This window comes from Anomaloglossus baeobatrachus, chromosome 5 (genome assembly GCF_048569485.1).
Source record: "Anomaloglossus baeobatrachus isolate aAnoBae1 chromosome 5, aAnoBae1.hap1, whole genome shotgun sequence".
Classification (NCBI taxonomy): domain Eukaryota; kingdom Metazoa; phylum Chordata; class Amphibia; order Anura; family Aromobatidae; genus Anomaloglossus; species Anomaloglossus baeobatrachus.
In genome coordinates, this window is record NC_134357.1 from 405334720 (window position 1) to 405348815 (window position 14096).

Below are 14096 nucleotides of genomic sequence, written 5' to 3' on the forward strand. Positions count from 1 at the left end.
ATGTGGTGGAAATCAATTGTTTGGGCGCATGGCGGGGCTCAGAAGACAAGGAACGCCATTTGACTTTTCAAACGCACAGACGCGGTGCACTGATCGGCCGCTGCAGGAGGCACGGTCGGATGAGATACAAAAAGCGCTGGGGATACGGAAAAAAAAAAAAAAGTCACGCCAAAAATTGAGCAGGGATGTTGATCCGCGCTCAGCGGGACGCACGGACAGATGCGATACTTTTTTTCCGTATCCCCGACGCTTTTTGTATTGCATCAGTCCGTGCGTCCCGCCGAGCGCTGATCAGGGATGCACATAACGGATCGGCATCCCTGCTCAATTTTTGGCGTGACTTTTTTTTCCGTATCCCCGATGCTTTTTGTCACGCCAAAAATTGAGCAGGGATGCCGATCCGTTATGTGCATCCCTGATCAGCGCTCGGCGGGATGCACGGACTGATGCAATACAAAAAGCGTCGGGAATACGGGAAAAAAAGTCCCGCCGAAAACTGACCACGGATGCAGATCCGTTATCTGCATCCCTGATCAGCGCTCGGCGGGACGCACGGACGCATGAGGTGTAAAAATAGAAAGGGGATAGAGGAAAAAAAGAAAAAAAAAAAAGTTATACTCACAGTACCCAGAGGATTAGCAGGAGGAACAGAAGGCAAGGAACAGCTTTACAGCAGCAGCCAGCAGGCAGGAAGTTGGACAGCTCAGCAGAAGACCCAGGAAGAAGGACCCAGCGATGGAGGCAGATGTGATCGGCCGGTGAAGACAGGTAAGAGGACGTTGGGGAGACAGCAGAGGGGGAGGGGGACAGCAGAGGGGGAGGGGGACAGCAGAGGGGGACAGCAGAGGGGGAGGGGGAGAGCAGAGGAGGGAGATACCGGAGGAGCTGCAGAATAGAGATCACGGGGGAGGCCGGCAGATTGGGATGTCTGGGGGCAGACCGGGATGTCTGGGGGCAGACCGGGATGTCTGGGGGCAGATCGGGATGTCGGAGGACAGATCGGGATGTGGGGGGGCAGATCGGGATGTCGGGGGGGCAGATCGGGATGGCGGGGGGCAGATCGGGATGTCGGGGGGGCAGATCGGGATGTCGGGGGGGCAGATCGGGATGGCGGGGGGCAGATCGCAGTGGGGCACGGGCAGGGGCCATTACGGGAACGCGCAGGAGCAAATCACAAGAGCGCGCAGGGGCTGCAAGAGAGCAGGGGAGGAGGGATACCGGAGGAGCTGCAGAATAGAGATGGCGGGGGGCAGATCGGGATGTCAGGGGGGCAGATCGGGATGTCGGGGGGGCAGATCGGGATGTCGGGGGGGCAGATCGGGATGTCGGGGGGGGCAGATCGCAGGGGGGCACACGCAGGGGCTGCAAGGTGAGCACAATACTCACCGCTCCTGCGACGTGACGTGACAGCAGCGGCAGCAGCAGCGGTGGCGTGGTACCACTAGTACCAGCCAGTGCTGCACGCTGCAGACATGTTGGGGGAGGGTCCCCAGACCAGCACAGGCCTGGGGAGGGCGGCCACCGGCAGATCAGACCGCCCCACTGCACACTGATTGGAGCGATTGCGCGTCATCGCACGATCGCTCCAATCAGTGCTGCAGGGGGGGGGCCACGGTGTCTGCTTGCTTCCAGCCAATGATCGGAGCTGCTGCAGCCCCGGTCCTAGCTGGATTTTACAAGATCACACTATTTTTGGCATTTTTTTTTGCCGAAAACAGCGTGATCAATGTGATTGGCGGTTCCGATTTGAACAGCCAATCACATCGATCGTCTATGGGGGGTGGCGATGCCACCCCCCCTGGGGTCAAGCAAAGGTCCCCTGCTGTAAGAAACAGCAGGGGACATCATTTGAAAGCCGTTGCTATGGCCACGGCAATCAAATGAAGTTTAGGCAGTAAAATTACGTCCCTGGTCGTTAAGTCACGTTAAAATAGGACGTAATTTTACTGCCCGCGGTCGTGAAGGGGTTAAAGCAGTGATCAGACTAATAAAAGTTAATGTCCTACTAGTGCATCTCAGTAAATTAGAATATCATAAAAAAAATAGGGCTGAGCAGATCCGGACTGTAAAAGTCCGGATCCGCGCAGTTTCAAAGATGCCAGGGTGACGGGCCCGGGATTCCGGGTGCGCGATCCGTGTCCAGCACTGGAGAAAGAAAACGAGTTAAGTGAGAGTTTCATACTTATGGAGACTTGGTGTCATGGCAGCAAACTGCTTCCGGGTCGTGCATTCACTTCCTGTACTGCGCAGCTTTCACTGCCCATTGGCCATCTTATCATCTGTGATTGGTTGCAGGATGACGCGCCCCCATCCTGGGACAGCGTCTGCCTGCAATCTTTGCTCATCGCGGCTCAATAATAGGCTACACTCACAGCTGGCAGTCGTTCTCTATGGCTGCTAGCTGTGAGATGTAGCAGAGAAGGGCAGATCAAAGTGTGCCTGCGCAGGACCTCACTGTCGGATAGTGTAGATGACATAGAACACGTCATCCAAACTAGCTTCAGAAGGAGGACAAAGATGGCCGAAAGAGGAGGTGCGAGACCCGGAGAACGGAGAAGCCCATCCGACCGATCTGCTCTGCACCGACTGTTAGGTAAGTGTAATGAACATCAGTGACAGGATCCCTTTAAACTCAGAAATGTTGGCCTGCTGAAAATATGTACAGTAAATGCACTCAATACTTGGTCAAGACTATGCATTAATTACTGCATCAATGTGGCATGGCATGGAGGCGATCAGCCTGTGACACTGCTGAGGTGTTATGGAAGCCCAGGTTGCTTTGATAGCGGCCTTCAGCTCATCTGGATTGTTGGGTCTGGTGTCTCTCATCTTTCTCTTGACAATACCCAATAGATTCTCTATGTGGTTTAGGTCAGGCGAGTTTGCTGGCCAATCAAGCACAGTAATACTGTGGTTATTAAACCATGTATTGGTACTTTTGGCAGTGTGGACAGGTACCAAGTCCTGCTGGAAAATGAAACTTAGATTTCCAAAAAGGTTGTTGCAGAGGGGAGCATAAAGTGCTCTACAATTTCCTGGTAGACGGCTGGACTAACTTTGGTCTTGATAAAACACAGAGGACCTACACTAGCAGATGACATGGTTCCCCAAACCATCACTGATTTTGGAAACTTCACACTAGACCTCAAGCAGCTTGGATTGTGGCCTCTCCACTCTTCATCCAGACTCTGGGACCTTGATTTCCAGATGACATGCAAAATTTACTTTCATCTGAAAACAATATTTTGGACCACTGAGCAACAGTCCAGTTGTTTTTCTCCTTGGCCCAGGTAAGACGCTTCTGGCATTGTCTGTTGGTCATGAGAGGCTTGACAAGGAATGTAACAGTTTAGCCCATGTCCTGGATTTGTCTGTGTGTGGTGGCTCTTGAAGCACTGACTTCATCAACAGTCCACTCCTTGTGAATCTCCCCCACGTTTTTGAATGTCCTTTTCATAACAATCCTATCAAGGCTGCGGTAATCCCAGTTGCTTGTGCACCTTTTTAAACCACACTTTTTCTTTCCTCTCAATTTTCCATTAATATGCTTAGATAGAGCACTGTGAACAGCCAGCTTCTTTAGCAATGACCTTTTGTGGCTTACCCTCCTTGTGGAGTGTGTCAATGACTGCCTTCTGGACATCTGTCAAGACAGCAGTCTTCCCCAAGATTGTGTAGCCTACTGAACCAGACTAAGGAACCATTTTAAATGCTTAGGAAGCCTTTGCAGGTGTTTTGTGGTAATTATTCTAATTTTCTGAGATAATGACTTTTGGTTTTCATTGGCTGTAAGCCATAATCATCAACATTAACAGAAATAAACACTTGAAATAGATCACTCTGTTTGTAATGACTCTATATAATATGTGTTTCCCTTTTTGTATTGAATTACTGAAATAAATGAACTTTTTGATGATATTCTAATTTATTGAGATGCACTTGTATATAGGGACTAAGTAAAAAGAAAAATTGTAAAAATATAAAAAATATTATTTTTAAAAAAAAAATCACAAAATAATGAACAAAAAATGAAAAAAATATTATAGCAATAAATGTGTATATTTATGTAAAAAAAAATAACAAAATAAAAAAGTAAATATATTTGGTATTGCCGCATCTGGAACAACCTGGCTTATAAAAATGTCACACTTCTAAACCCCTAGAGTGAAAACTAAACACAAAACAAAAAAAAAAATAGCAAAAAAAGCAATGCTTTTTTATCATACCTCCAAAAAAAGTGAAATATAACATGATCAAATAGTTGCATGTAAATAAAAATGGTACTGTTGGAAACATCATCTTGTCTTGCAAAAAAAACAAGCCTCCATACAGGTCCGTCAGTAGAGAAATAAAAAAGCTATAGCTCTCAGAATATAGCAATACCCCCAAAAAAATTTCTATAAAATAGGTTTAATGGTGTAAAAGCGGCAACACATTTAAACAAAACAATATTAATGTGGTATCACTGTAATCATACTTACCCGAAGAAAAAATAACTGTCTTCACTTTTCCGACGTTGTGAACGGCGTACTACAAAATAAAACTTAGAACAATTCCTAAATTGCTGTTTCTTCTTGATTCTGCCTCCCAAAAAACGGAATAGAAAGCGATAAAAAAAAAATTATCTGGCCCAAAATGGTATCAATAAAAACTACAACTCATCCCACAAAAAAACAAGCCCTCACATGACTGTCAGCAGAAAAATTAAACCCTATAGCTTTCAAAATTCGGTGATGCAAAGAAACCTTTATTTTGAAAAAAAACCCCATTTAGTTTGATAGTATCCAAACCTTAAAACAACTATATCAATCTGGTATTACTGTGATCATACTGACCTGAGGAAAAAAGCTGCCTAATCACTTATACCGCATGGTGAAAGGAATAAAAGATAGTAATAAAGCCAATTCTTCAACTGCTCTTGATTTGTTTATTTTGCCTTACTAAGATCGCAGTAAGGCATTGCTCACATTTATCATGCTCTCTACACTGAGCGCTTACACTGGGAATTATGTGCAAATCTCTGGACAATGTAATTCAGACAAAATTCCCAATGGTAAATTCACAGTAATGAGGAAAAGGGAGTGACTTTGAACACTTGTCTGGCCTATAGTCCGGTATTGTCCATGTTTTGAAGTGTCTTTTTAGGCGTGCACAGAAGTGCAGTCAACAATAGTTTTATGCTCTTGAAAAATAAGGACTCTGCTTAACAGAGGATAAACTGAGTCCGGGGTAACTCTGCTGCCTCAATATAATGAATGGAATGGTTTCACCTGAAGCAGGTATTTTGGAGATGTAGATGGAAAAACTGATGTAAGTGGGGTACCCCAAATTGCCAAACTCAATCCCCCAAAAACAAGTCTCCACTCAGGTCAGTCAACTGTTTAGTTAAATATAGGTGGCTTCCATGTTACTGCTAGCACAATGGCTCTGGAAAAGCGCTATTGCTCCCCTCCACCCAAAAAGAAAACCAGAAAAATCTTCACTCACAAATCCAAATGCCAGGATGTGTGTCTCCAGAAGCACGAACCGGGTACAATGCACAGGTACTACAATGTACAGGGCATTACAAGGGCTTATTTGCAATTTTTAAATTTGCAACATTCACGTTGTTTGACTCCATTGGTGTTTCCCAGAGACAAAATCATCATTGCATCCATAGAGAGGTGTAATTTCCAAAATGTGATCACTTTAGATGGTTTCTGCTGTTCTGGCAATTAGGGGCTCTGCAAATAGAATCCTCAAACTATTATAGAAAAATCTGTGCTCCGAAAATCAAATGCACTGGGGTGCGGCCAAACAGTACTGTGCAATCACATGTGGGGTATTGCCACGTTCAGGAGAAAATTTTTAACACATTAGGGTGACCTTTTTTTACCTATTCTCTTTATCAAAATTGAAAAATCTGGGGTTAAAATAACATTTTAGTGGTAATATTGTAATTATTTTTACCACCCAACAGTATAACATTTTTGTGACACATCTCTGGTGTCAATATGGCTCCCTGTACTCCTAGGTTAATTCATTGAGGGGTACAGTTTGTAAAATAGGGTAACTTGTGGGGGATTTATTCTATTCTGGCACCTCAGGAGCTCTGCCAATGTCACAGCACCCGCAAACTATTCCAACTAAATCTGAACTCCAATATGGCGCTTCTTCCAATCTGAGCTTTGCACTATACCTTAAAGGTAGTTTTAGACCCCATATGGGGTATTGGCATATTCAAGAGAAATTGTGTAACAAATTGTTTGCTGCATTTTCTCCTATTACCGTTTTTGAAACTTAAAACTTTGGGGGCAAAGGAAAAATATGGTGGAAAAAAATAGTAATTTTTAGGCTAAGTTCACACACTGCATTTTTTTGACGCAACCGCGGCAAAAAAACATGGCAAAACGCATGCGTTTTGGTGCGTTTTTAGCTGCGTTTTGGCTCACTGCGTTTTTATGCGTTTTTTTCAGTGAACATTGCCATTAAAGATTGTCGGAAAAAAAAAAAAAGGTCTGATGTCATTTCCTTCTTCAATATGTTCTTCATTCTCCACTAGTGTATGCAGGAGAGCAGACAGCTGCAGAACTACAAGGCTCAGCATGCTCCATCTAGGACTTTATGCTGGAGGGAGAGTCAGGGGGAGCAGACCTACAAGGCTCAGCATACTCCATCCACTAGTGGATGCAGGAGAGCAGACAGCAGCTGCGGAACTACAAGGCTCAGCATCCTCCATCCAATAGTGTATGCAGGAGAGCAGACAGCAGCTGCCAAACTACAAGGCTCAGCATCCTGCTTCCGGGACTGTATGCAGGATTTCTTTGCCCCCCAAAAAAATGACGTGGGCTTTGCCATATTTTTGTATGCTAGCCGGGTACAGCAGGCAGGTATGGGCTGCCCCCAACCCCCAGCTGCATATTTGTACTCGGCTGGGAACCAAAAATATTTCATGAAATAATTAAAAAAAAAAATGATGTGGGCTTCATCCAATTTTTGTGTCCAGCCAGGTACAACTAGGCAGCTGGGGATTGGAATCCGCAATGCAGGGTCTAGGCACCCCCGCTTCGAATTGCAGTCCGCAGCCACCCCAGAAAATGGCGCCTTTATAGAAGCGCCATCTTCTAGCGCTGTATCCAACTCTTCCAGCTGTCCTGATGCCAGGTGGCTCACTGGGTAATAATGGGGTTAGGGCTAGCTGTGTATTATCAGCTGGCCCTAAGCCCGAAATTCATGTTGTCACGCCAATATTAGACATGGCCACCATGAATTTCTAGTAAAGATAAAAAAAAAACAACACACAGAAAAATATTTTTATTAGAAATAAAACACAACACAATTAGTGACTCCATCTTTATTGAAATAAAGAACCCCCCTCCGCAGTAATCCTGGGTTAAGGGTCCCGCGCCGTCCAATCCAGATCCAATATCATCTGATCGGTTTGCTGGAAGGCAAAGCGATCAGATGATGTGTCAGGTTCAAGGCCTGAATCACATGACGCATCAGCTGATTGTATAAACGGCTTTTATACAATCAGCTGATGCATCAGTGCAAAAAACAAAAAAAAAAAACAACCTACACACGTCTGTGCAGCATCGGACTTGCTACCGGAGGAAACTCCAATAATGCCAGGCCTGGATTCAGGTACCTGCACTGCACTCCGGAGCTCTCACCTGAGCTCCGGCGTGCAGCCTGGACTTTACAGCGAGCGCCGAGTGATTGATTCCCCGGCACTTGCGGTTCAGTTCATGACAGCTGCAGACAGGCCGGGGTGATCGCCGATGAACTCCGGAGATCACCCCGGCCTGTCTAAAAACGCACTAAAACGCAGCTATATTTGCAATTTGCGGTTTTCATTGCGTTTCTTAAAACATCTCATTGAACTCAATGGGTGGAAAACGCAGTGAAAAATGCAAAAAAAATTGACATGCTGCGTTTTTGTGGTGCCCACAAAAACGCAGCTAAAAAAACGCTGTGTGCAGACAGCAAAAATGAAAACTCAAACTTTGCTGGGGAAGCAAATTCATGCAGTTTTCTGAGCAAAAACGCACCCAAAAAACACGCAAAAACGCCGTGAAAAACGCACTGTGTGAACTTACCCTTACAGCACAATGTTATGCTATTCAGTGAATCACCTAAAAGGTTAAAATTGTCTACTACACCCCGAGATTAATTCCTTTAGAGGTATAGTTTCCAAAATAGGTTCATTTGAGGGAGTTTCTGCTCTTTTGCAATGTCAGGGGCTCTTCAAATGCGATATGGCTTTTGCGATCTATTCCAGCCAAAATGGCGCTCCAAAATTCAAATAGTGCTCCTTCCCTTCTGAGTCCTGCTATGAGCCTGAAAAGTAGTTTTCCAAAACATATGGAGTATCTGTGTCCTCAGGAGAAATTTCACAAGCAATTGAATGTTGCATTTTCTTCTGTTACCCTTCTGAAAATACAAAATTTGTAGCTAAAACAGCATTTTTGTGGGAAAAATTTGATTTTTTTTAATTTCTCGACTCAACTTTATAACATTCTGTGAAGCACCTGAAGACTCATGGTGCTCATCACACATGTAGATAAATTCTTTGAGGGGTCTAGTTTCCAATATGGCAAAATAAGGTCAAATGTGGGGGCGCGCTACTGTTTAGGCACATCGGGAGCTCTTCAAATTCGACATAGCATCCGCTATCTTTTCCAGACGATTTTGTGTTCTAAAAGTCAAATGGCACTCCTTCCCTTCTGAGCCATGCCATATACCCAAATAGTAGTTTTCCATCACATCTGAGGTATTGGTGTACTCAGGAGAAACTGCACAACAAACCGTATGGTGCATTTTCTCCTGATACACTTGTGAAAATGCAAAGTTTGGGACATTTGAGTGGGGAAAAAGTAAAATTTAATTTTTTTCCTTCCACATTGCTTTAGTTCCCCCTATAGCATCTGAAGGGTTAATAAACTTTTTTGGATGTGGTTTTGAGCAGTGTGAGGGATGCAGTCTTTAGAATGGTGTTACTTTTGGGTATTTTCTGTCACCTAGGCCTCTCAAAGTCACTTCAAATGTGACGTGGTCCCTAAAAAATGGTTTTGTAAATTTTGTTGGAAAAATGAGAAATTGCTGATAAACGTTTAACCCTTCTAACTTCCTAACAAAAACAAATATGTTTCCAAAGTTGTGCTGATGTAAAGTAGACATGTGGGAAATGTTATTTATTAACTATTTTATGTGACATTACTCTGTTTTCAAGGCATAAAAATTAATTGGAAAATGTACAAAATTTTTGCCACGTTTTTGATGTTTTCACAAATAAACGCAAAAAAAATTGTTCTACATTTACCACTAACATGAAGTACAATAGGTCACAAAAAAAAACAAACATTCTCGGAATCACTGGGATCCATTGAAGTTTGTGCCCACGGGACAGTGTACCCGCAGACTTTTCCACAGGTTTGTCCCACAGGTTTACCGCAGCTGCTCCCCGGAATCCGCAGCTATTCATTGCTGCGGGATTCAAGCTTTTTTGTTGCGGTAAACCTGCGGGACAAGTGTGGAAATACCTGCAGACGTCCCGGCCTCTATCTCCATAGTGGAGAAGCTAGAATTCTGCAGATATTTCCGCATGAATAATTGACATGCAGTTACGTGCAGCAGCGGGACATCCGCAGCATATTACACAGCCGTACATTCCGCAGCATGGACACAGCACTCCCCATGTCCTATAGGATAACATGGGGAGTGTCTGTACTTACTAAAACCTGAGGATTTATCTAGAAAATCCAGATAAATCCGCAGGTTTTCTGCAGCAAAATCCACAGGTACGTTGTCCAGTGGGCACATGGCCTTAGTTACTGCATTTTTTTGGGCGCAGAAAGAAAACATGCAGTGTCAAAAACTCATCATAGGAACTTATCCTTACACTCCCTCAAAGGGGAACTCCTCAAGAATTGCTGTTTTAACAGGATGCAGCCAATTTTAATTTTTAAGGACACAGCCACTATTAGTTTTTATTTTGTTGACATAGCATTATGAGGGCTTGTATTTTTTGCAAGAAAAGTTGTACATATGAACTATACCATCCATTTCACCTTATAGAGTAATGAAAAAATGGGGAAAAAAATCCAACTGAGGTGAAATAATGAAAAAATATATTTCTGTCATTGTGTTTTGGGTTTCATTTTAGCAAAGGTTATTGTGCAGTAAACAGACCTGTCAACACAATTCTTCAGGTCATAGAATTACAGTGATACAAATCTTTTTTCTTTTTACTATTTGAATGACTTAAAATAATTAAGAACCTTGTAAATAACTAACATTTGTTTTTTGGCCATTTTTTTGTAACTTTTTTATTTCACTCTCAATAGAGCTCTTTGAGAGCTTATTCTTGCATCGCAAGCTGGTATTTTTATTGACACAATTTTTAGTTACATGATACCTTTTTTGTGGCCGGTGTGGCAAACAAAAACATTTTTTTGTTTAATTTTTTTCTTACTTTAGAAAATTTCTATACAGTTGTTGGAACTATGTTGTTCCTTTGCACAACTAATCACATCTGTCCGGCACTTGGAACAGTTTTGGATAGGTTATATATGTCTGATTGTCGGGAGTGCGACACTTGGCACCCCCACCCATCTGACAGTAATAACCTATTCTAGGGATAGTATAAAAAGCAGTGAACAATACCTTTAAACTATTTTATACTTTGCTACATCTGATTTTTACAGACATGGTGATAAATCGGTTTATATTTTTTTAATCATTTTAAAAAACTTTTACCTTTCACTTTTTTTATCAGTCCCCATAGCGCTTGAACTATATACTGCAATACTATATTATCGTTATATATAGTAAAAAAAAAAACAACTGTCCCCTATGCCACCCGGCTTGTGTTTGGACTTCACAGGTGAACCAACATAGAAGCAGCAGGGGCCATCAGAAGGTCTTTAGCTGCCATGAAAACCCATTGGCACCCCATGATGTGTGCCTGGAAAAGAGAACAAGGCAGGATTGTGGTGCCTAAATGCCACTGTCAGTGACCTTCTTATGGCTGGCTATTTGCTGTGACTCAAACTGCCAATCAGGTACTTGCTCCGAGTTCAAGCTCAAGCCAGTGGAGGCTCGGCTCGTTTGCTGCCGGTGAACTGAACCTCCACGGAACCGCTCATCTCTAGTAACAACCCCTTTAAACACCAGAACACACATACCTTGCATCAAGTAGTTTCGGGTCCAGAGGAGGATACATAGAACGAACCACATCATCAACTCTAAATATAAAAAAGAACATTAGATTATGATAAGTCATCCATATTATTGCCTTACAGACGTCACAGCAGAATGTATTGTACAGCGAGTGAAATAAGTATTCAACACTTTTTTGACTTGTACAAAACTTATTTCACCCGCTATATGTATTACAAGCATAAGCATTTCCAGATATTTACTATTCAAACTGTTTCTATGTGCGTATGACCATATTATAATCTTATGAGTGATCCATATATTTAAAAGGGTTATCTGGGACTATTTTTTTTAACAATATCCCTAAGAAATAACAGGCAGATAGTTGCTAACTACTTGCCCGATGTGCCTGGTGTTGAACTCTGTCAGCACACAGCGGTCACAGACCGCTCCTGGTGGTGATTTTTTTTTTTTTACGACACCTTCCCTTTAAGACAACATCAAATTAAAGGGAAACCATCATCAATCAATTACCTATTTTTTAGATCAGGCTTTTGTGTTAAAAAAAATTTTATTATCTCATTTCACAATCTATAAAAAATAGAAATCTTTACATTTTCAAATTGGCCACTGGAACATTTTTAGACTCTATGTTCCTGTTGTATCAGTAAATAACATGTACATTAGCCAAATAAACAGACTCTGTTCATTGTGTATAATGTATTAAACTTTTTACAGGTTTTTTTTGTCTATATCACACCCGGTATTAAACAAATTAAATAAGTTAGAAATTTTGCCATTTTCACACTGGTTACTGGGCTATTTTAACTTTCTGTTCTTCCAGGGAATCCATATGTACATTAGCAGACTCCAACCTTTCCTTTTGTATAGAAGTATAGTGTGCAGAGGTCATTGTGATGGGAGAGGGAGCAGGGTCAGCTGCCATATCACATATTTAGATTGGTGGATCCTGTGATATCAGCTGTGTATAGAGACGTTACCTGTCATTGTAATCCTACCGTTAATTATAAGGAAACAAGCTGAAAACACTTCCATGAAGGAAAGGAAGTGTGAGTTGAAAAAAGCTCCAGTAGGTAATGTGAAAATTGCAAGATTATTAATTTATTGTTTTACTTTTGTTTTGTTTTTTTTAAAAAGTAACATAAAATCTTGATTGAAATAGGTCATTTTCTGATGATATCCTAGATAACAAAAGAATTGCAAAAAATTGTTATACAAATGAATTAAAAGTAAAAAATATTACACATATTAAGTCACTATCAAATTTTCTGTGGAGATGGTCCTATGTGAGAGTAAAATATCCACAAAGAATTCCATAATAGATAGAATAAAAAATTAAATTAGGGCCGCTCAACAGTATCAGTCTGACTAATGACATAACGATCCCCCTTGTATTAATGCTTTGTGCTGGCAATTCTTCTAATCAGGCACCAACCGTGAGGATAGCTGTTGGTTTACAGCAGGGGTCTCAAACTCAGCTGGGTATATGGGCCGCATATAGAAAAAAAATAATAATTTGGGGGGCTGCATTCATTCCAGGGCCAAGTGACGTTTTTAGTGGTACCATTTATTTCTCTTTACAACTTTGGTTCACTGTTTTTGAACAGATTTTGCTTGTTTATTATTACAAACTTTTTTGTTTATATATATAAAAAGCATTTTTGATAGTTAAAAAAAATCATGCTTTTAATTATTTTCTTTTACATTTTGTCCCCTTTTTGTAAGTAATATTACATTTTGCACCATGTAGTAATTTTGGCCAACATCGTGTAGTAATTTTCACATCCTGGTCTTCATCTTTTAGTAATGTACCCCAGGGCCGGCGTCAGCCCCCGGCAAACCCGGTCAAATGCCAGGGCCCTGGGCTGCCGGGGAGGCCCACTCGCGGTGGCAGGAGTGGCGTACCGCTACTCAGGGGGGCCCGATGCCTGCGCTGTCACCAGCCTCCCCCCCACCGAGGATCGCACTTTCAACTGTATCGGCATCGCAGTTGCCGATATAATTGAAAGGAATGATGATAGAGGGAGCAGCGGACTCCCTCTCTCATCATTCTCCCCGGTGTGACTGTTGGCGCTCTAACAGGACTGCAGAGGAGCGCGGTCACGTCACAACGAGCGACAGCAGTGGACACACCGAGGAGACCGGAGCAGAGGGGGAACGAGGAGAAGTGTGTATGTATTTCATCACTGTGGCCAAGCGACCATGGGGGCTGTATACTACATGAGGGTGCCTAATGCTATCTAGCTCTGCACTGTGCTAAATAGAGCTGTATACTACATGAGGGTGCCTAATGCTATCTGGCTCTGCACTGTGCTATATAGGGCTGTACACTACATGAAGGTAGAGTAAGAAATGGCATACATGGATTCTGCATAACGATGATAAATAATCAACACAATGTAATATATTATGCAGAATAAGGACCACAATATAAGACCAAATCGCTAATACAATAAGACAAGAACAAAGAACAGGAGGCGATCAAGTAGGTCTATTCATTTTTTATTATCAATAAAAGTGCAAACAGGTGAGGGGAGTCAAACCCGGTATACATCACTACAGTTAACATGCACCAATTGTGCAAGGCATTGTATAGTCAAGATTGTGAACGCATATGTACCCTCAAAATTACAATCTGCATAGGGTATGAAGTGTTTATTCCTCAAATATCCCTTACTGATTTACTGGGCTCACTCATCCATACATGCACACGCAGAGAGGACACTGTTATAAGTACAGTGGAGACCACATGAACTACTCCAGGCTCAAAACATGGACCACGTGCCCAGAGGATAAAGTATGAAACCACTATCCATAAATCACTATATCGAAAAGGCATCAATGTCCATTAAGTACAGTATAAATCTTAAATATCCTTATATGCACATGGTAACCATGTGTAATAAAAAGATCACGTAATTAATTCCAGGTACAGA

General features: G+C 42.4%; 1 protein-coding gene across 2 annotated transcripts in view; it reads right to left on the minus strand.

Annotated features, from left to right (window-relative positions):
• Window positions 1-14096, minus strand: part of TMEM98 (transmembrane protein 98) — a 111999-nt gene that overhangs the window by 10351 nt on the left and 87552 nt on the right. For both annotated transcript variants that reach the window (XM_075350203.1, XM_075350204.1), the window contains exon 6: window positions 11166-11225. In XM_075350203.1, coding sequence (XP_075206318.1) covers window positions 11166-11225 — 60 coding nt within the window. The remainder of the gene's footprint in view (window positions 1-11165; window positions 11226-14096) is intronic.